The 17,620-nt window shown below is 39.2% G+C and overlaps 1 protein-coding gene across 27 annotated transcripts in view; it reads right to left on the bottom strand.

The window, feature by feature from the left end:
- PEX5L (peroxisomal biogenesis factor 5 like) overlaps positions 1 to 17,620 on the bottom strand; it is a 247,844-nt gene that overhangs the window by 74,901 nt on the left and 155,323 nt on the right. For all 27 annotated transcript variants that reach the window (XM_030931780.1, XM_010378673.2, XM_010378677.2 and 24 more), the window contains 2 exons: positions 16,616 to 16,712; positions 114 to 209 (listed from right to left, as the gene is read on the bottom strand). In XM_030931780.1, the coding sequence (XP_030787640.1) occupies positions 114 to 209; positions 16,616 to 16,712 (193 nt within the window). The remainder of the gene's footprint in view (positions 1 to 113; positions 210 to 16,615; positions 16,713 to 17,620) is intronic.

Here is a 17,620-nt window from a genome sequence, read left to right as displayed (position 1 = left end):
ATTTCATGTCTATAATATAAGACCCATTTCATTCCTATCTTGCTGAAGTTTGATTTTTCAAATGCCACTCTCAGGAGCATGAAACAGAAAAAACTAATTTTAAGAAAAGTTACCTCCACTGCTGCTTTTGCCCTTTCAAACTCTTCTTCTAAGGAGTGGTTTCTAGAAAGTAATGCACTTCCCCAGCGATGTTCTTTGGTCAGTCGAGCCTGAAATCAATCATACACATAGTGTTATAATATTAGAATCACATGATATTATAGAAATGTACAGGTACTTTTCCTTTTCCCATTTCACTTCTCTAGAGTTTAAGAATCATCTGTGATTGATGACATTTTTGGAGTACTGGTATGATGTTGCCTAAACTGAGATGCTGTCAAAATGTGTGTGAGCATGCACATGTGATTCTTCCAACAGTGGGTCTCAGCCCTGGACATACTAAAACCACTCCTCAGGCCTCATCTCCCAAAGATCTTATTTTTTTTTTTATTTTTATTTTTTATTATACTTTAAGTTCTAGGGTACATGTGCATAACGTGCAGGTTTGTTACATATGTATACTTACGCCATGTTGGTGTGCTGCACCCATCAACTCGTCAGCACCCATCAATTCAACATTTATATCATGTATAACTCCCCAGTGCAATCCCTCCCTCCTCCCCCCACCCCATGATAGGCCCCAGTGTGTGATGTTCCCCTTCCCGAGTCCAAGTGATCTCATTGTTCAGTCCCACCTATGAGTGAGAACATGCGGTGTTTGGTTTTCTCTTCTTGTGATAGTTTGCTAAGAATGATGGTTTCCAGCTGCATCCATGTCCCTACCAAAGATCTTATTTTAATTGGTCTTGATTCCAGGCCTTGATATTTTAGTTAACCTCTCCAAGTGATTCTGATACACAGCTAGGATGGGCAATCTCCATTAGAAGTCTAGTTTCAGCTTGTGAGGAAGATCAGCCTCCGGTTAAAAACATAAAAGCTGCAGAAATGAAAGTGTGGCTTCCAAGCCTTTCTCCTTATGTACACAGCAGACCCTCATGCAGAATTCTCTTCCTTTTGCTTTCCCTCTGTTGGCACTGTCTTATGTCTCATTTATCAGGATATTGCTCTCTATTAAATAATAATGAATCACTTAGATAAAATTATGTCTGATAAGGCCAACTGCTTTGCCACAATTAATATGCAATGTAGTATATACACATCTTAACTTAGCTAAATGCAAACATTTTCAGAAGACCTTTCCCCAGGAGTCCACTGTAATTAAAAAAATTAATTTTTAATGTCACAAAAAATGAATACTTATTTTGAAAAAAATTAATCATGGAAAATAAGAGGTGGACCACTAGACCTTTTTCTCTGCAGTTACATAAACATTTATACACATGATGTGTATGGTAATATGTACAGTAATGTGTTTCAAAAACATATGAAACATAAAAGGCATGTCATTCTTCAATTTTTTCACTCAACAATTTACCTTGGAGAGTTTCCTTTTTTTTTTTTTTTTTTGCTTTTTTTTGGTCTATCTCTCTGTTCTACCAGTGGATCCATGAGGATAAGAATCTTGTTTGGTATCTTTTGTACTACCCATGCCCAGCACAGGGCCTGACAAGGGATGAGTGCCCACATATGCCTAAGGGCTGCAGGATGCGCATGCTCTGAGACACAGCTAGGCTTTGGGGAGTAGGAGGAGAGGGGCTTGACATGAATTTCCCCGGTCCCTTTTATTATAGAGTGCAGGTGGGGTAGGCAGGGTGATTTCTTGGTATGTGTTTAGATTGCTCTGTAGTAGTGATGCTCATCCCTGACTTTCCACAGTAATTACTTGAACAGGCCTGGGCCCCCGCCCAACCGATTAAATAAGAAACTGGGGGTGGGGCTTGGATGTTTGAAAAGCTTCTCTGGTAATTCTGAAAAGCAGTCATGGTTTGAAAACGACTGTTCTACAGCAAAACTTTCCTCTTCACACAGCACTTGCCCTCCATATAGCTCAGCTGCTCTTCATTCGTTTCTCTACCATTGTTGGTCCTGAAGGGGACCCCTCTTCTATTGTGACATGATAGTACTACCAGACACCGTTCTAAGTAATTTAGGTATTACAATTTATTTTGATCTTTTGACAACTTCATGAGGTAGGTATTATCAACTCCATTTTCAAGATGATGATGTTGAGATACAGAGAGCTTAATTCGCTTGCCCAAAGTTATACAGCTAGTTAAGTGGCAAGGCTGGTGCTTCAAGGCCATGCTCATAACCACTCTTCTACACTGCTTCTCCCAGGAGGCTGTGCTCACCCAGCCATGCTAGGAAGACAGAAAACACACAGAAAAGCTGCCCCTGGGGGGCCATGGCATGAGTGAGGAGTCAACAAGGAAGCCCTAAGAATACTGTGGACTGCAAGCAATAATGAAGTAATTATGACTGTAAACAACAGTGTTAGTCTGTGTTTTGCTTTAATAAATGTGGAACATTTATTTATTAAAACATTAATTTGCTTTTCCTCCTCTTTGCTGGGAATACTTCTGCATCCTCAGTGTCTCCTAGCAGGTAGTGGGTGCTCCATAAGTAGTCAATAAATAATTGTTGAAAATACGCTGTCAGTGAATAGGTGAGTGAATGAATTAAAGATATTTTCTCTCCTTAGCCCCAGGAGGTGTTCTCAATCAATGTTTTCTGTTCAATCCAGGAGGCTAAGGGGGAAGTTACAGGAGACTGAGAGGGGTCTTGTTTTTTGTCCTGGATCTGGAGTGGCAGAGGTCTGTGCTAGCAAGGTCCTATTGCCTGGGCTTTAGAAATGGGGAATGGCAGCTAAATGCCCGAGGGGGCTGCCTAGGAAAATGCAAGGCCCACAGGCAGCACAAGGGTGAGGCGCCTACAGGGGTGCCTGTGGTCAGAAGAGGGAAGGGTCGTGGGGTACCTCTGGGCTTGCAGGAGCATCAGCGCCTCACTGTTGGGTGGGCCAGGCTCATGGGCCACCATGAACAAGTAGCCTCCCTTCTCTAGGCTCCATGAAAGGTACTACCTCCTCCTAACCCAGACACTGACACAGGGAGGGTGACGTGAAACATAAATGTGAAGCCAACTATCATATCATCCTGGCAAGTGGGGTCTTAGAGCCAGATTTAATATCAGTAAATAAAAATAATAAGACATTTCTTGTACTCCAGGGTTGTGGCAGCCAATTTATACTCATTGCAAAAACAAAAGAACTCGTGATAGAAAAATGTATGCCCAACTTTGAAAGAGGCAAATTGGGATTGCGTGATTTCTTGATATCGTATAGAGAATTTTCTAAGTCTTCTTGATCCTTGTATTAGTTTCTTATGACTGGTGTAACAAATACAAACTACCACAAACTCGTTGCCTTGAAAAGACAGAAATTTATTCTCTCAAAGTTCTAGAGACTAGAATTCCAAAATCAAGACATTAGCAAGGCCACGCTCCCTCTGAAGGATCTGGGGGAGAATCTGCACCATGCCTCTCCCAATTCCTAGTAGCTTCAGGCATTCTTTGGCTTATGACTGTGTCACTCCACGTTGCCTCCTCTTGTCTCTCAAAACTCTGTCTGCCTTACTCTTATAAGGTACATGTGGTTGCATTTAGGGCCCACCCAAATAGTTCAGGAAAGCCTCCTTCTCCCAAGATCTGTAATTTAATCATGTATTTTGCTATATCTGGCCACCATTCAGCCAACTACAACCCTGATCTGACACTTTTGGGCCACAATATATCTGATGAACAAATATAAACAAATATAAAGGGGAAGATAGTTCACAATCTGTTAGGATTTAGTCGTTAGGATGTGTAACCTAGTAGAGATGTTAACTCCAACGGTGATATCTTATTGTCTTGTAGAAAGTTAGCCAATCTTGTACCTAACTAGGGAAACTCATTTTGGCATTTATTTCCCAACTGGCTATATAAAGCTCTGTTCCTCATTGTTTTGCTTTTGGAACCAACTCTACTGTCTTCCTGTTGGTTCCTTAATTAACAAACAAAAATTTCAAGTGTGGACACATGGTAAGAAATAAACTTTCTGAGAAACTGAAGAAAATGCAAATAAATGAAAAAATATCCTGTGATCATGAATTGAAAGAATTTCCCAAACACTCCCTAAAGCAATCTACAGATTCAGCCCAATTCTTATCAAAATTCCCATGATGTTTTCCACATAAAGAAAAAAAATCATAAAATTCGTATAGACTCACAGGAGACCTTGAATAGCCAAAGCAATCTTAAGCAAAAAGAACAAAATTGGAGGGCTCACACTACCTGCCTTCAAAATATATTACAAAGCTATAGTGATCAAAATGGCATGATAACAGCATAAAAACAGGCATATAAACCAATGGAATAGAATAGCGAGCCCAGAAATAAACCCATGTGTTTATGGTTAATTATTTTTCTGCAAAGGTACCAAGAATACACAATGGAGAAAGAATAGTGTCTTCAATAAATGGTTCTTGGAAAACTGGATATCTACATGCAAAACAATGAAATTAGATCCTTTTCTCACATTATATAAAAAATCAACTCAAAATGGATTAAAGACTTAAATATAAGACCTGAAACTATGAAACTACCAGAAGAAAACATTGGGGAAATGCTACAGGACACTGGTCTGGGCAAAGAATTTTTAAAATATGACACTAAAAACATAGGCAACAAAAGCAAAATAGGCAAGTGAGATTATATCAAACTCAAAAACTTCCACACAGCAAAGGAAACAATCAAGACGATAAAGAGACAACACTCAGAATAGGAGAAAATATTTGCTAACCACACATCTGATGAGGGGTTAATACCTAAAATATATAAGGAACTTAAACAACTCAACAGCAAGAAAACAACTTGATTTTAAAATGGACAAAGGACCTGAATGGACATTTCTCAAAAGAAGACATACAAATGGCCAACAGATATATGAAAAAAATGTTCAATGTTACTAATCATAGGAAAATGCAAATTAAAACCACAGTGAGATATCACCTCACACCTGTTAGGATGTCTGTTATCAAAAAGATGAAAGATAAGTGTTGGAGAGGATGTGGAGAGAAAAGAACCCTTGTAAACCATTGGTGGAAATACAAATTAGTACAACCATTATGAAAAACAGGAAGAGGGTCCTCAATAAACTAAAAGTAGAGCTACCACATGATCCAGCAATTCCACTACTGGGTGTATGTCTGATACGGTTTGGCTGTGTCCCCACCCAAATCTCATCTTGAATTCCCATGTGTTATGGGAGGGACCTGGTAGGAGGTAATTGAATCATGGGGGAAGGTCTTTCCCATGCTGCTCTCATGATAGTGAATAAGTCTCATGGGATCTGATGGTATTATAAGGGGGAGTTTCCCTGCACAAGCACTTTCTTTGCCTGCTGTCATCCATGTAAGACATGACTTGCTCCTCCTTGCCTTTCACCGTGATTGTGAGGCCTCTCCAGCCACGCGGAACTCTAAGTCCATTAAACCTTTCTTTTGTAAATTACCCAGTCTCGAGTATGTCTTTATCAGCAGTGGGAAAATGGACTAATACAATATCCAAAGGAAATTAAATCAGTATGTCTAAGCAATATTTTAATTCCTGTGTTCATTGCAGCATTATTCACAATAGCCAAGATACAGATAATCAGTCTGTCTATCGATGGAAGGAAGAGTATGGAAAATGTGATATATATAGATGATGGAATGCTATTCAGCCTTATACAAGAAAGAAAAACTCATTTGTGACAACGTGAATGAACCTAGAGGACAGTATGTTAAATGAAATATGCCAAGCACAGAAAGACAAGTACCATGTGATCTCACTTACATGTGGAATCGAAAAAACTTGAACTCATAGAAGCAGAGTAGAATGGTGGTTACCAGGGGCTGGAGGTGAAGGTTGAGGGGTTTGGGAGATGTTGGCCAAAGGATATAAAATTTCAGTTAGATAGGAGGAAAAAGTTCAAGAGATCTATGGCACATTATGGTAACTATCATTAATAACAGTGTATTATATTTTTGAAACTCAGTAAGAGAGTAGATTTTAACTACTCTCACCATAAAAAAAGTATGTGAGCGAATGCATATGTTAATTAGCTCAACTGAGCCATTTTACTAAGTATATATATTTCAAAACATCATGTTTTACGTGATAAATATATAAAATTATAATTTGTCAGTAAAAAATGAATTAATAAAAAAGAAAAAATCTTTGTGCATTTGTATAATGCCATGAATGACCGAGGAATGGCAGCAGAAGAAAGTGAAAGCACTAATATTTTTGTCCCAAGGCAAGTCCTTTTCTTAGCAGGCACTTCTCACCAGTAAGATACAACCTGACTTTCCTGTGAAGCCTGACCTAACAGGACTCCATTACCATCCCTGGCTTCCTTCCTTCAACAGTGTTTCGTGCACCAGCTGCACCGCATGTCACAGGATGCAAAGGGCACTGGAAGAAGAGAAAAATCTCTCCGAATTCTAGGCTTACAGTTCATCTTCTCTTTACTACTTAAAACAACAAGTGCAAACAGAATCTTACTGTGTAAATGAAATTTTATTTTCATAGTACAATTACTGTTTAGGGAAGTGTTATTTTTTATTTTATTTTATTTTTTTTTGAGGCGGAGTCTCGCTCTGTCGCCCGGACTGGACTGCAGTGGCCAGATCTTAGCTCACTGCAAGCTCCGCCTCCCGGGTTTACGCCATTCTCCTGCCTCAGCCTCCGGAGTAGCTGGGACTACAGGCGCCCACCACCTCGCCCGGCTAGTTTTTGTATTTTTAGTAGAGACGGGGTTTCACCGTGTTAGCCAGGATGGTCTCGATCTCCTGACCTCGTGATCCGCCCGTCTCGGCCTCCCAAAGTGCTGGGATTACAGGCTTGAGCCACCGCGCCCGGCCGGGAAGTGTTTTTTTTTAGGAAGGCCTTAGATTATCATTAAGACGAGTGTTATCTATGTCACATTTTGAACCCATTTCTTTTGCCCAAGGAAGTATAAGATAAATGCCATCAAAGATCAGTAGACACTGAAGGTAAGCAGAGGCAGTTTTCAAACTGTGATTAGTATGCTGCTAAGATCCTGAAACTTTTCTGCCACTTAGCAGTGTGCTTAGACATACTGGTTCACGATTGAGAATGAAATACAGATTATAACATACAGTAAAGATCAGCCTTCCTTTCAATGCAAACATTTTTAAAAAATTTAATCATAGGCAAAAGCTGTGGGAAGATATATATACACACACACACACACACACACACACATATCAAAGTAATGCTTATAAACTGGTTATATTGCTTAGCACTTAAATAAAGGTATGGTAAACAAAACAACTACACATTACACTCGTAAATTTGAGTTGCAGTTGTTTTGACAGCACAGTGATTTCCAAACCTTTGTGGGCATCAGAATCACTGGAAGGCCTTGTTAAAATGCAGATTGCTAGGCCCCACTCCGAGGGACTCTGATTCAGTAGGTCTGAGGTAAGGCCCAGAATCTGCATGTCTAACAAGTTCTCAGGTAATACTGATCGTGCTGGGCTAGGGAACTACACAGAAAGCCTCTGATCTGGATATTGGCATTACGCGTATATAGTTCACAAATGTGCTCTAATGTAGGCATTTCTTTTCTCCTTTGCATGATTTTGAAAAATACTCCACAGCTCTAGCAAGCTCCTGGAAACACTTTGGGTTTACAAATGGTATTTTAATTGGTTTAACCTAATTGGATTGTAGGATATTGCACTCTCCAAAGAAGACGGCTGATTGTTCTGAATGATAAGCACTAGGTAAAGAAAGTGAAGAAAGAATTTAAAAAAAATTTTAAAGGAATGCTGTGTTTTATTTTCTTTATTCAAAATTATGATTGTGATCAAAATTATAATTTGAAAATTACTATATTTGTGGCTGTAGTTGTTCTAGCAAAACTCTGTTGGCTAACCACAATGACCATTGTTAATAGCTTCTCATACATTTGCCTTTATATTATTGCTGGAGGAGAAAAAGGAATCTGTTTAACTGTAGAAAAGAAAAATATAACAACTAGCAGACCTTGAGTGACAGAATAACATGGTCATTAAAAGCATACGCTGGAGTCAGACTGCCTGAGGCCAAATCCTGGTTTACCATTTACTACTACCTGGTGACCTTGGACAAATCACTTATTTTCATCTGCAAAGTGTACGTTCGCATGTTGAGTCCCTATAAGGACTGATTACAACAATTCATGTAAATACACCATACATAGGACATTGAATGTACTCAATACAACTTTGCTTTCACTATTATCTTTCTGGTTAGTGCCTATCAGGTGTGACTTTTAGAGTACTTTTGTTTAGTGGTTGGCGGAGACTAGTTGGAGTCTTATACTAGAATAGATCATTTAAACACTTTCCTCGTTGAAATACTCAGGATTTTTTTTTTCTTAAACAGTCAACAAACATTTGTCATTGAAAGTACACACGGCCGGGCGCAGTGGCTCATGCCTGTAATCCCAGCACTTTGGGAGGCCGAGGGGGGCAAATTGCCTGAGCTTAGGAGTTTGAAACCAGCCTGGGCAACATGGCAAAACCCTGTCTCTACTAAAAATACAAAAAATCAGCCAGGCGTGGTGGCTGGCGCCTGTAATCCCAGCTACTCAGGAGGCTGACGCAGGAGAATTGCTTGAACCCAGGAGGCAGATGTTGCAGTGAGTCGAGATCGAGCCACTGCCCTCCAGCCTGGGCGACAGAGCAAGACTCTGTCTCAAAAAAAAAAAAAAAAAAAAAAAAAAAAAAGAAAGAAAGAAAGAAAAGAAAACACACACAAAAAACTGTCCCTTGTATGTAAAGGAGCCAATTCCTACAGCTTTTACAAGGCATGGCAGCGTATAGTCCTTATCTCCCTTTAACTACGAAATTCTATGTTGCAGAACATTGAGGCAAATAAGTGACGATTTGTGAACAGTCTGTTATTGGGCAAAACTAAAAACTATTATTGGCCGGGCGCGGTGGCTCAAGCCTGTAATCCCAGCACTTTGGGAGGCCGAGACGGGCGGATCACGAGGTCAGGAGATCGAGACCATCCTGGCTAACATGGTGAAACCCCGTCTCTACTAAAAATACAAAAAACTAGCCGGGCGAGGTGGCGGGCGCCTGTAGTCCCAGCTACTCGGGAGGCTGAGGCAGGAGAATGGCGTAAACCCGGGAGGCGGAGCTTGCAGTGAGCTGAGATCTGGCCACTGCACTCCAGTCCGGGCGACAGAGCGAGACTCCGCCTCAAAAAAAAAAAAAAAAAAAAAAAACTATTATTGAAACTAGTTTTAAAAATGATCCAGAATAAAATTTTGGGTATTTTTTCCCCTGCCATTTAATTAACTTCAGCTGCTACTTCCACATTGTTAAATTTGATTAGTTGTTTTCCTTTTTTGTTAGGATCCCTAATTTTTCCACTTCCACAAATATTTGAGAATGTACTGTGTACAGATTTCCTACTGTGCTGGAAGTGGTCTTTCAGATTTCCTTCCTACCTGTCTGCCTTCTTTCTTTCTTCCTTACTTCCATCTTTGTTTCATTCCCTCCTCATTAATCACTCACTGTGTGTGGCCTGGAGAGAAAAAGCCATTTTGAAGTGGCTCCTGTGCTGTATTCCAGCAAGCAAAATTATTAATATTGATAGTGTATCTAATTGTTTTTGTTAGACACAAAGATCTCAGCTTTAGTCTAACTCATCTTTCCAACTTTTTCCTTGCCTTGTGGAGAGTAGACATTCAAGCACATTTGTTGAACTGAAATGGAATGAAACGGAAGCCATCAATACTTCTAAAAGTAAGGGCTTGAGAATCATTTTGGGAGAGGAAGGCACAAAATTGTGTATGGCCTGAAATCAGATGACAATCCTAATTTGTTTTACAAAGATTCTGGAATAAAGTGATACACATTCTTTAAAATTACTTAACTCATATCAACCTTGTAAAAGTAAGGAATAATTAGAGTTTGCAGTGAGAAGGGAAATTGTGAATTATCTCTGGTGGGTAAGCAGGATGTGGCTGATAGGAGGTGGTCTGTAGTTAAAAACAAAGACTTTATTTATTTATATTTATTTGTTTGTTTATTTATTTATTTTCAGAGATGAGGTTTCACCATGTTGCCCAGGCTGGTCTTGAACTCCTGAGCTCAAAGATCTGCCTGCCTCGGCCTCCCAAAGTGCCAAGATTATGGGCATGATTCACCGTGCCCAGCCCCATAACAAAGGCTTTAGGAGCTAATGGATTGATTTGAATCCTGGATCCTCTCCTCTTTAGCTGTGTCACCTGGGGAAAATTTTGCTCTCTAAGATGTATTTTTCTTCTATGAAATGAGGATTATAATACTCCCAAAGTTATTGTAAGAATTCCAAATAATATATAAAAATATAATCTCACATTACACATAAGAAGTAGGTATGTGATAAATAACAGCTACTAACATACATTTCCTTTTACATTACTCCTTTAGAAATTTAGAAAACATACCTGCACTTAAGGTTTAAATTGCTCTGGTTTGGGATTGAAGGAAATCAAAATGTTTTACTCCAAAATATATTTCTTTGACATAATCTGAAGTGGCCCTGCAAAGCTGTCTTTTGTTGGGGAAATTCGCATCTGTAGATCTGTAGAGAATCTGTATTAATGCAACCAGCACTTCCTTTGCCCAGATCTAGGAAAGATTAACTCAGAGTGACACCTTTAAAGGACTGAAAGGAAACATTTACCAGCTATCCTCTCTGAGACTCCTACCTGCCAGAGGTTTCATCTATATAAAAAGGCCCCCTTTGTTAGCCAAGCCTCTTCCTTTCTCCCTCCCATAACCCGTCCTGCAACCAAAACCTGTTTTTGGCCATGCTATGAGCCCATATTCTCTCTGCAACCTCAAGATGGTATATAAGCTTCTGTACCTCAATGGGGGGTTGAGTCTTCGTTTTGAGGGCTCCTGTGTCTACACATTAAGAATATTTGTATGCCTTTTCTCCTATTAATCAATCTGCCTCATGTCAGTGATTTTTCAGCGAACCTTTAGGGGACCAAGGGCTTTGGTCCCTTGGTCCCCTCAGGATATTGCCAAAATTTAAATTATTCTGGTTTGGAATTAAGACTATATGAATGGAAGCATTTGCTGTGCCAAAGTCAGCAAAATCAGTGAGTTACAAAATTGTGACTTGGCACTTGGAGAGCTGGCTGCTGCACAGCCCAGTAAAATCTAACTGAGGTCTGCAAGAGCCTGTCTTGGAGTTACCCTTCCAAGTGTCCAAATCCAAAAAGGCCTCCAGCAGAAGCTGAATTATTTCTCTTTTGCCTCACTAATCACTATCTTAACCTATTTGTGGAGAAAGGTAATTTTATATTACATTCTGTGTTTTTCTTAATTCTTCAAGTGTTTTCTAATTTTTCGGGATATATGAATTTTAAAAACAATTAACTCCAGGGAATATTAGTTACACAGTTTGGGTAAGTGGCAAGAAACTTTATTCTTAAAAATACAGAGATTATATAATGTATTATAATCTCCAGTCACCCTGATTAGTGTATTTTTGGGGCTCAGAAAAATGGAACCCTAAAACATGGTACTTGGACATGCCAGGTACTTTGAGCTAAAGAGGCAGCCTCAGAACCAAAGTGTCTCTGACCTTCTCCCATTCCCCTGTCTCTTGCCCCTCTGCCTCCCCTGAAGCACAGGTAGGGACTTTCTCTGAAGTTCCCAGAAGAAATGCAATCTTATCTGAGAAGATTAACTCCCAGGAAGGAACACTAGAGTTGACACCGCACCAACTCCGTTAAAGATCCTGAAACTTTTCTGCAGTTTAGCAGTGTGCCCAGACTTGCTGGTTTAGGATTGAGAATGAAATATGGATTATAACACATGGTAAAGATCAGCCTTCCCAATATGGCTTTTGTTATATATAGACATCTATATAAATCAACTTCTTACATATTTTAGTTCAGCCTAAAGATTTCTCTGTACATAGTGAGCTCTAACCTAAATGGAAATGTAAACAGACTGTAATCTACTGTTGCGCAAATCATGGAGTTTTGGCTGATCGAAGAGCAGTCAGATGAACCTTACACCAGGCTGAAACTGCCCCCACAGGGTTGACAAGAATTGCATGCCAGATTCTGGACAGAAATATGGTGATAATTAAGCATTAATAAGGCTGCACTTTGTCTCATTTTCTTGTGGCTAAAAGTCACATAGCAGTAGATACAGACCATTTATATCCTCATTGTTCCTACAGACAGGATCTCTGACATTCAAATCACAGGGCTTCTGTTTAAGGATCATTAAGGTGTTTTTCAGACCCTGAATTCCAGCAACCAGTTTGAAGACCCCCACAGAGGAATGGGATCAGCATGAGAACACAGCTTCTTCATCTCTCTGTCCAATAGCTTCACCCTGTACTCTTCAACCAGTTAATGATCTCCACACTTCTGCCCACTCCAAGACCCGTAAAAACTCTAGCCCCAAACTCCTCGGGGAGATGGATTTGAGGTTTCCTCCCATCTCCTTGTTTTGTGACACTATGATCAAACCTCTTTCTCTGTTGCAACTTGGTGTCTTGGCTAACCGACTTGCACTGGGTGATGAACCTATTACAGTTACAAGGCTATTGTCTGTTCTTCAGGCCCCTTCATTTCCCCTAAAAATCATTTACTCTTCCTCTAAAAGTACCATCATTCCCTACTTCTCTCTCCTCTATGAAGAGGATATTTAGACTCCAAGCATCCGGCCCTTCTCTGAGTTTCATACTTTGTGTGAGTCTCTGCATGCTTCCACATCAATCTGTTGGCATGCCTTTTCTCCTGTTAATCAGTTTGTTTTGTAGACGCAAATCAAAACTTCCAGAGGTGGAAAGAAAGTTCCTTTTATCCCTATAGCATTCAAAACACTATTTGAAAGAGGCTAGACTATATTTTTCCTTTTCCTCGTCTTACAAAGAAAATTTGAAATCATTAGTTATTCACATTGTGTACTTCCATTTTCTTTGTGATTCTGAAATACAACTTTTAAAGGAATTTTGTAAATAGGTCTTCACCTGTCGGGTCACTGCCTTAGATAATTTATGTTGGCTTGAGAGAGAAGAAAACATCTCCTTGATTTTCCTGGGAACCATCTGAGTGATACCTTTTTTTTTTTGGCTGAGTCTCGCTCTGTCACCCAGGCTGGAATGCAGTGGTACAATCTTGGCTCACTGCAACCTCTGCCTCCTGGGTTCAAGCAATTTTCATGCCTCAGCCTCCTGAGTAGCTGGGACTATAGGCATGTGCCACCAGGCCTGGCTAATTTTTGTATTTTTAGTAGAGACGGGGTTTCACCATGTGACCTAGGCTGGTTTTGAACTCCTGACCTCAAGTAATCCACCCACCTTGGCCTCCCAAAATGCTGGGATTACACAGGTGAGCCACCACACCTGGCCCCATCTGAGTTATACTTTTAAGGTGAATTTTATACCACCTTCATGATTTTATCTGTATAAATAGTTCATATATTAAAAGACAATATATTGTTATGCTTTTAACAGTATATTGTTAAATCAACGCCTTACATATTTTAAGTTCAGCCTGAAGATTTCTCTGTACACAGTGAACCATAGACTAAATGGAGGTGTAAACAAACTGTAACCTACTCCTGTGCCAATCACACAGTTTTGGCTGATCAAAGGGGGGCAATTGTTCAAACCGTGTTCAAATAAGGCAAATGCCAAGCTGCAACCAATACAGCTGTTTCTGTTCCTCACTTTAGTTTTCAGAACATCACTTTCCTTTTACTTTCTGTAAATCTTCCTTCCTGTAGCTTCACTGGAGTCTTTCTGAGCCTACTCTGGCTCAGGAGGCTGCTTGATTTGTGAATTGTTCTTTGCTTAGTTACTCTGTTAAATTTAATTTGGCTAAGGTTTTTCTTTTTTTGAGACAGGGTCTTCCTCTGTCTCCCAGGCTGGAGTGCAGTGGCTCAATCTTAGCTCACTGTAGCCTCTGCCTCCCAGGCACGGTCATCCTCCTACCTCAGCCTCTTGAGGAGCTGGGACTACAGGCTTGTGCTATCATGCCCGGCTAATTTTTGTGTTTTTTATAGAGACAGGGTTTTGCTATGTATTCCAGGCTGATCTCAAACTCCTGGGTTCAAGTGATCTACCTGCCTTGGCCTACCAAAGTGCTGGGATTACAGGCGTGAGTCACTGTGCACAGTGAGATTTTTCTTTTAACATATTTTTGTTTTTATTACAAGTAGATTGATCAGGTTATTCTCTTGCTGTCTGAGTGACTTGGTGTTTCAGATCTATTAGTCCCAAATTCATGAAATCTTCCTAATTTAACCATAGGCTGAAATTAAAACTAGGAGATTATGAATTTCCTTAGTCTGGGCAAATCTGCATAAGTAAACATGCAATGTTTTTTAAAAAACAAATAAAGAGTAAGTTATTTACAAATAATTGATAACTCTCTAAAAGGATTCATTAAGATTTGTCCAGATAGAAAACTCTCATGTGCATTTTAAACTATGTTTTGGAGACAATATCGTCTTGAGAAAATTTTCTAAAGTACTTTGTCTAATGTAAAGTGTACTGATGGGTAAGAGGAAGGACAATTTGGTGGGATGAAATCAGACAACGAGCAGGAGAGTAGCAGTCATTGGAATAATAAGATAAATGTATCCTGGGTCTCTATGGCAACCAGGGACACCAGCTGATTTTCCACCTCAGCTCCTTGTAGAACAGCCTACCTGTGCCAAGTCTCACCGGCTTTAGAAACAAACGTTTTATTGCTACATTAAATTGTTCCAAGAATTCCAGTTTATGAAACAGTACCGATCACTTTAGCTGAGCCTATATCTCTACTGTACTTATCAAGAAATGTTTTTCTGATATAGTAAGTGCTATACATTTTCTTTTAAAAAATACATTTAGAGTGAGCACAAAGGAAAAAACTACCTTTTGATGCTACATTTACAATTCATTGAGGTTTGCAGGGCTATTTGTTCAGGAAGTCAGTGGACTTGTTTTCCAGCTAAGATCTGGGAGCAGTAATGGTCCTCCCTTGTGGAGGCTCAGGTGTTTGTAGGGGGCGCTGCGGGTGGCTTAGAAAAGCTGCTAGAGGCCTTCTATTTGCTGAAGATTTCCTCTGTCTGTGTCCTCCCTCTCTCTGCCACTTACTAGTTGTGGGTCCACAGACAAGTTTCTTCAGCTCATTGTATCTTAGTTTTACTGTCTATAAAATTGAACTTATCTGATCCAGTTATTTAACAGAAAAAAAAACGAGTTAATATGTAGGAAGTCCTTATCATAGCACTCAATAATATCTGCTATTATTATAATTATCTCTTTATTTCACCTCAGATAGTATATTTCCTCTTTTGGTTTCAACATATAGTAAGCTCAAGAAAATTTCTGTTGCTCATTTTATTACACTTATTTTGCTTAAACACTGAGTCTCATCTCAACTGGATTGTAGAATGCATGAACTTGGATGCACACACCTTATGATACCTTTGTGGTTTAGATCAAGGCCTTTAAAAGTGTTCAAGGGAATGAAAAGATTGAGACTGACTTTGGCTTTCTTAGAATCATAGGAGATATGTCTTTTTTTTTTTTTGAGATGGAGTCTCACTCTGTTGCCCAGGCTGTAGTGCAGTGGCACGGTCTCGGCTCACTGCAAGCTCCGCCTGCTGGGTTCACGCCATTCTCCTGCCTCAGCCTCCCGAGTAGCTGGGGCTACAGGTGCCCGCCACCACGCCCGGCTAATTTTTTGTGTTTTCAGTAGAGACGGGGTTTCACCGTGTTAGCCAGGATGCTCTTGATCTCCTGACCTCATGATCCGCCTGCCTCAGCCTCCCAAAGTGCTGGAATTACAGGCATGAGCCACCGTGCCCGGCCGAAATATGGTCTTAATCACAGGAGATAACTAGTTATAAAACAGCTAGTTAAACTGGACTTAAGGTTCAAGTAATGGACAGACAGACCTGGTTCACACCCTACTTCCACCAGTGAATTAGTTGAGTGTCCCAGGAAAATGTGTTTGATGTCACTGAGACTAAAGAGTATCTTTAAAGTGAGGTTAATAATAATTCACAGGATTATTTGAGTATTACATATAACACTTAAAAAACATATGTAAAGTCCCTGATACTTAGTGGCACTCACAAATAGTAGCTCTTATTATCATCATCATGACTCCTAATACTATAATAATATATTTCTCAGTATGACATTCATTTTAATATGACAGTCAGGGTACCAATGTGTAGTACGTTCCACAGGGCATAGATGTGAATGAACACTCAAGATGTAATTTCCTCTCCATTGAGTTCTGTTATATAAATAGTGCTAATAATAGAGTAGAACAGATTTTGTATTACAAAATAATAGAACAGTAAATGATAGAACAAGGAAAAAGTGCTAAGTACACAGTGAATTCATTAACACATTTTCCAGCCGAATGTGTAGATATACATATATATACCTATATTTCAGCTATTTTAAGCATTGAGATAGCTACTGAATGAAACAGCACATGAAACACAATGTATAAAGTATACTTCAAACTTTTTGTACAAAATGAAAATAAAACATTTATGCTGTATGTTATATATAGGAAAAGATGTGTTCATTGAATAATCAGTTTTATTACCTGAGCTGGAGCCACTAATTCCAACTCTGAAGCCGACTCAGAGTTGAGGGCGCTTTTTCCACCACTCAATTCTGGTTGAGATCTGTGCTCTGAGGACCTATAAGGGATGCATTAAGGAAATTAAATGTATATCTAGAAACAAAATTAAGCTATAAATCCAGTCAAGAAACCGAGGTAATTTGGATCATTGAAAGCCATGATGTCAAAGCTCTCATCAAAATTCTGATGATAAAGATAAGTTTCATGTATTTCTATTATAATGGCCACTTTCAGAATGTAAGAGACTACAATGTGCTAGGTGTTATTATCTTTGATTAAAAATTCAGTTCAATTATGGGCAAAAAGTCAATAAATGCAGTACCATTTTTGTTACAGAAAATTCCATTTCATAAAAAAATTATTATTATTATTATTATTATTATTTTTTTGGTGTGGGGAAGAACTTCCCAACAAGTGTCTCAGGAGAGATTTTATCTTTATACAGAATTTGAAATGTCATGATAAGTGGAGATGTGGGAAGGCAGTAGGAGACAGACACTGGACACTGCCCTTTAGGAAGCTTCAAAAATATGGTACAACTCAGGTGGCCAGATTTTCTCATAAGCTTCCATGCACTGTTCTTAATTATTTGATTATCTGATAGTGGATGATTGAGCAAACCAAAAAAGGTACCTTATAACTGCAAAAATTTAACTATTACTTAATATATTGAATATTCTCATGTATATACACATATACACCTAGTTTTACTAATCAGCACAGTTACACATTCAGAACATTATTAACAATGTTGAATTACAAATCTCTCAAAACACTTAATGACTGAGTTGAATTAATTTTTGGCAGTTGAGGTGAAATAATTCGAATTGGTAGAAGCCACAGTAATTGGTATTGTTATATAGCGGTTACATGTGATGCCAAGTATTTGGATTGACTTAACTCATTGGCTATTTCAGTGCCACTCATAAAGTTGATAAATAAATGGGCATTTTCTGGTATCAAAAT

This window comes from Rhinopithecus roxellana, chromosome 1 (genome assembly GCF_007565055.1).
Source record: "Rhinopithecus roxellana isolate Shanxi Qingling chromosome 1, ASM756505v1, whole genome shotgun sequence".
Taxonomy (NCBI): Eukaryota; Metazoa; Chordata; class Mammalia; order Primates; family Cercopithecidae; genus Rhinopithecus; species Rhinopithecus roxellana.
This window is presented reverse-complemented; position numbering and strand designations above follow the sequence as displayed.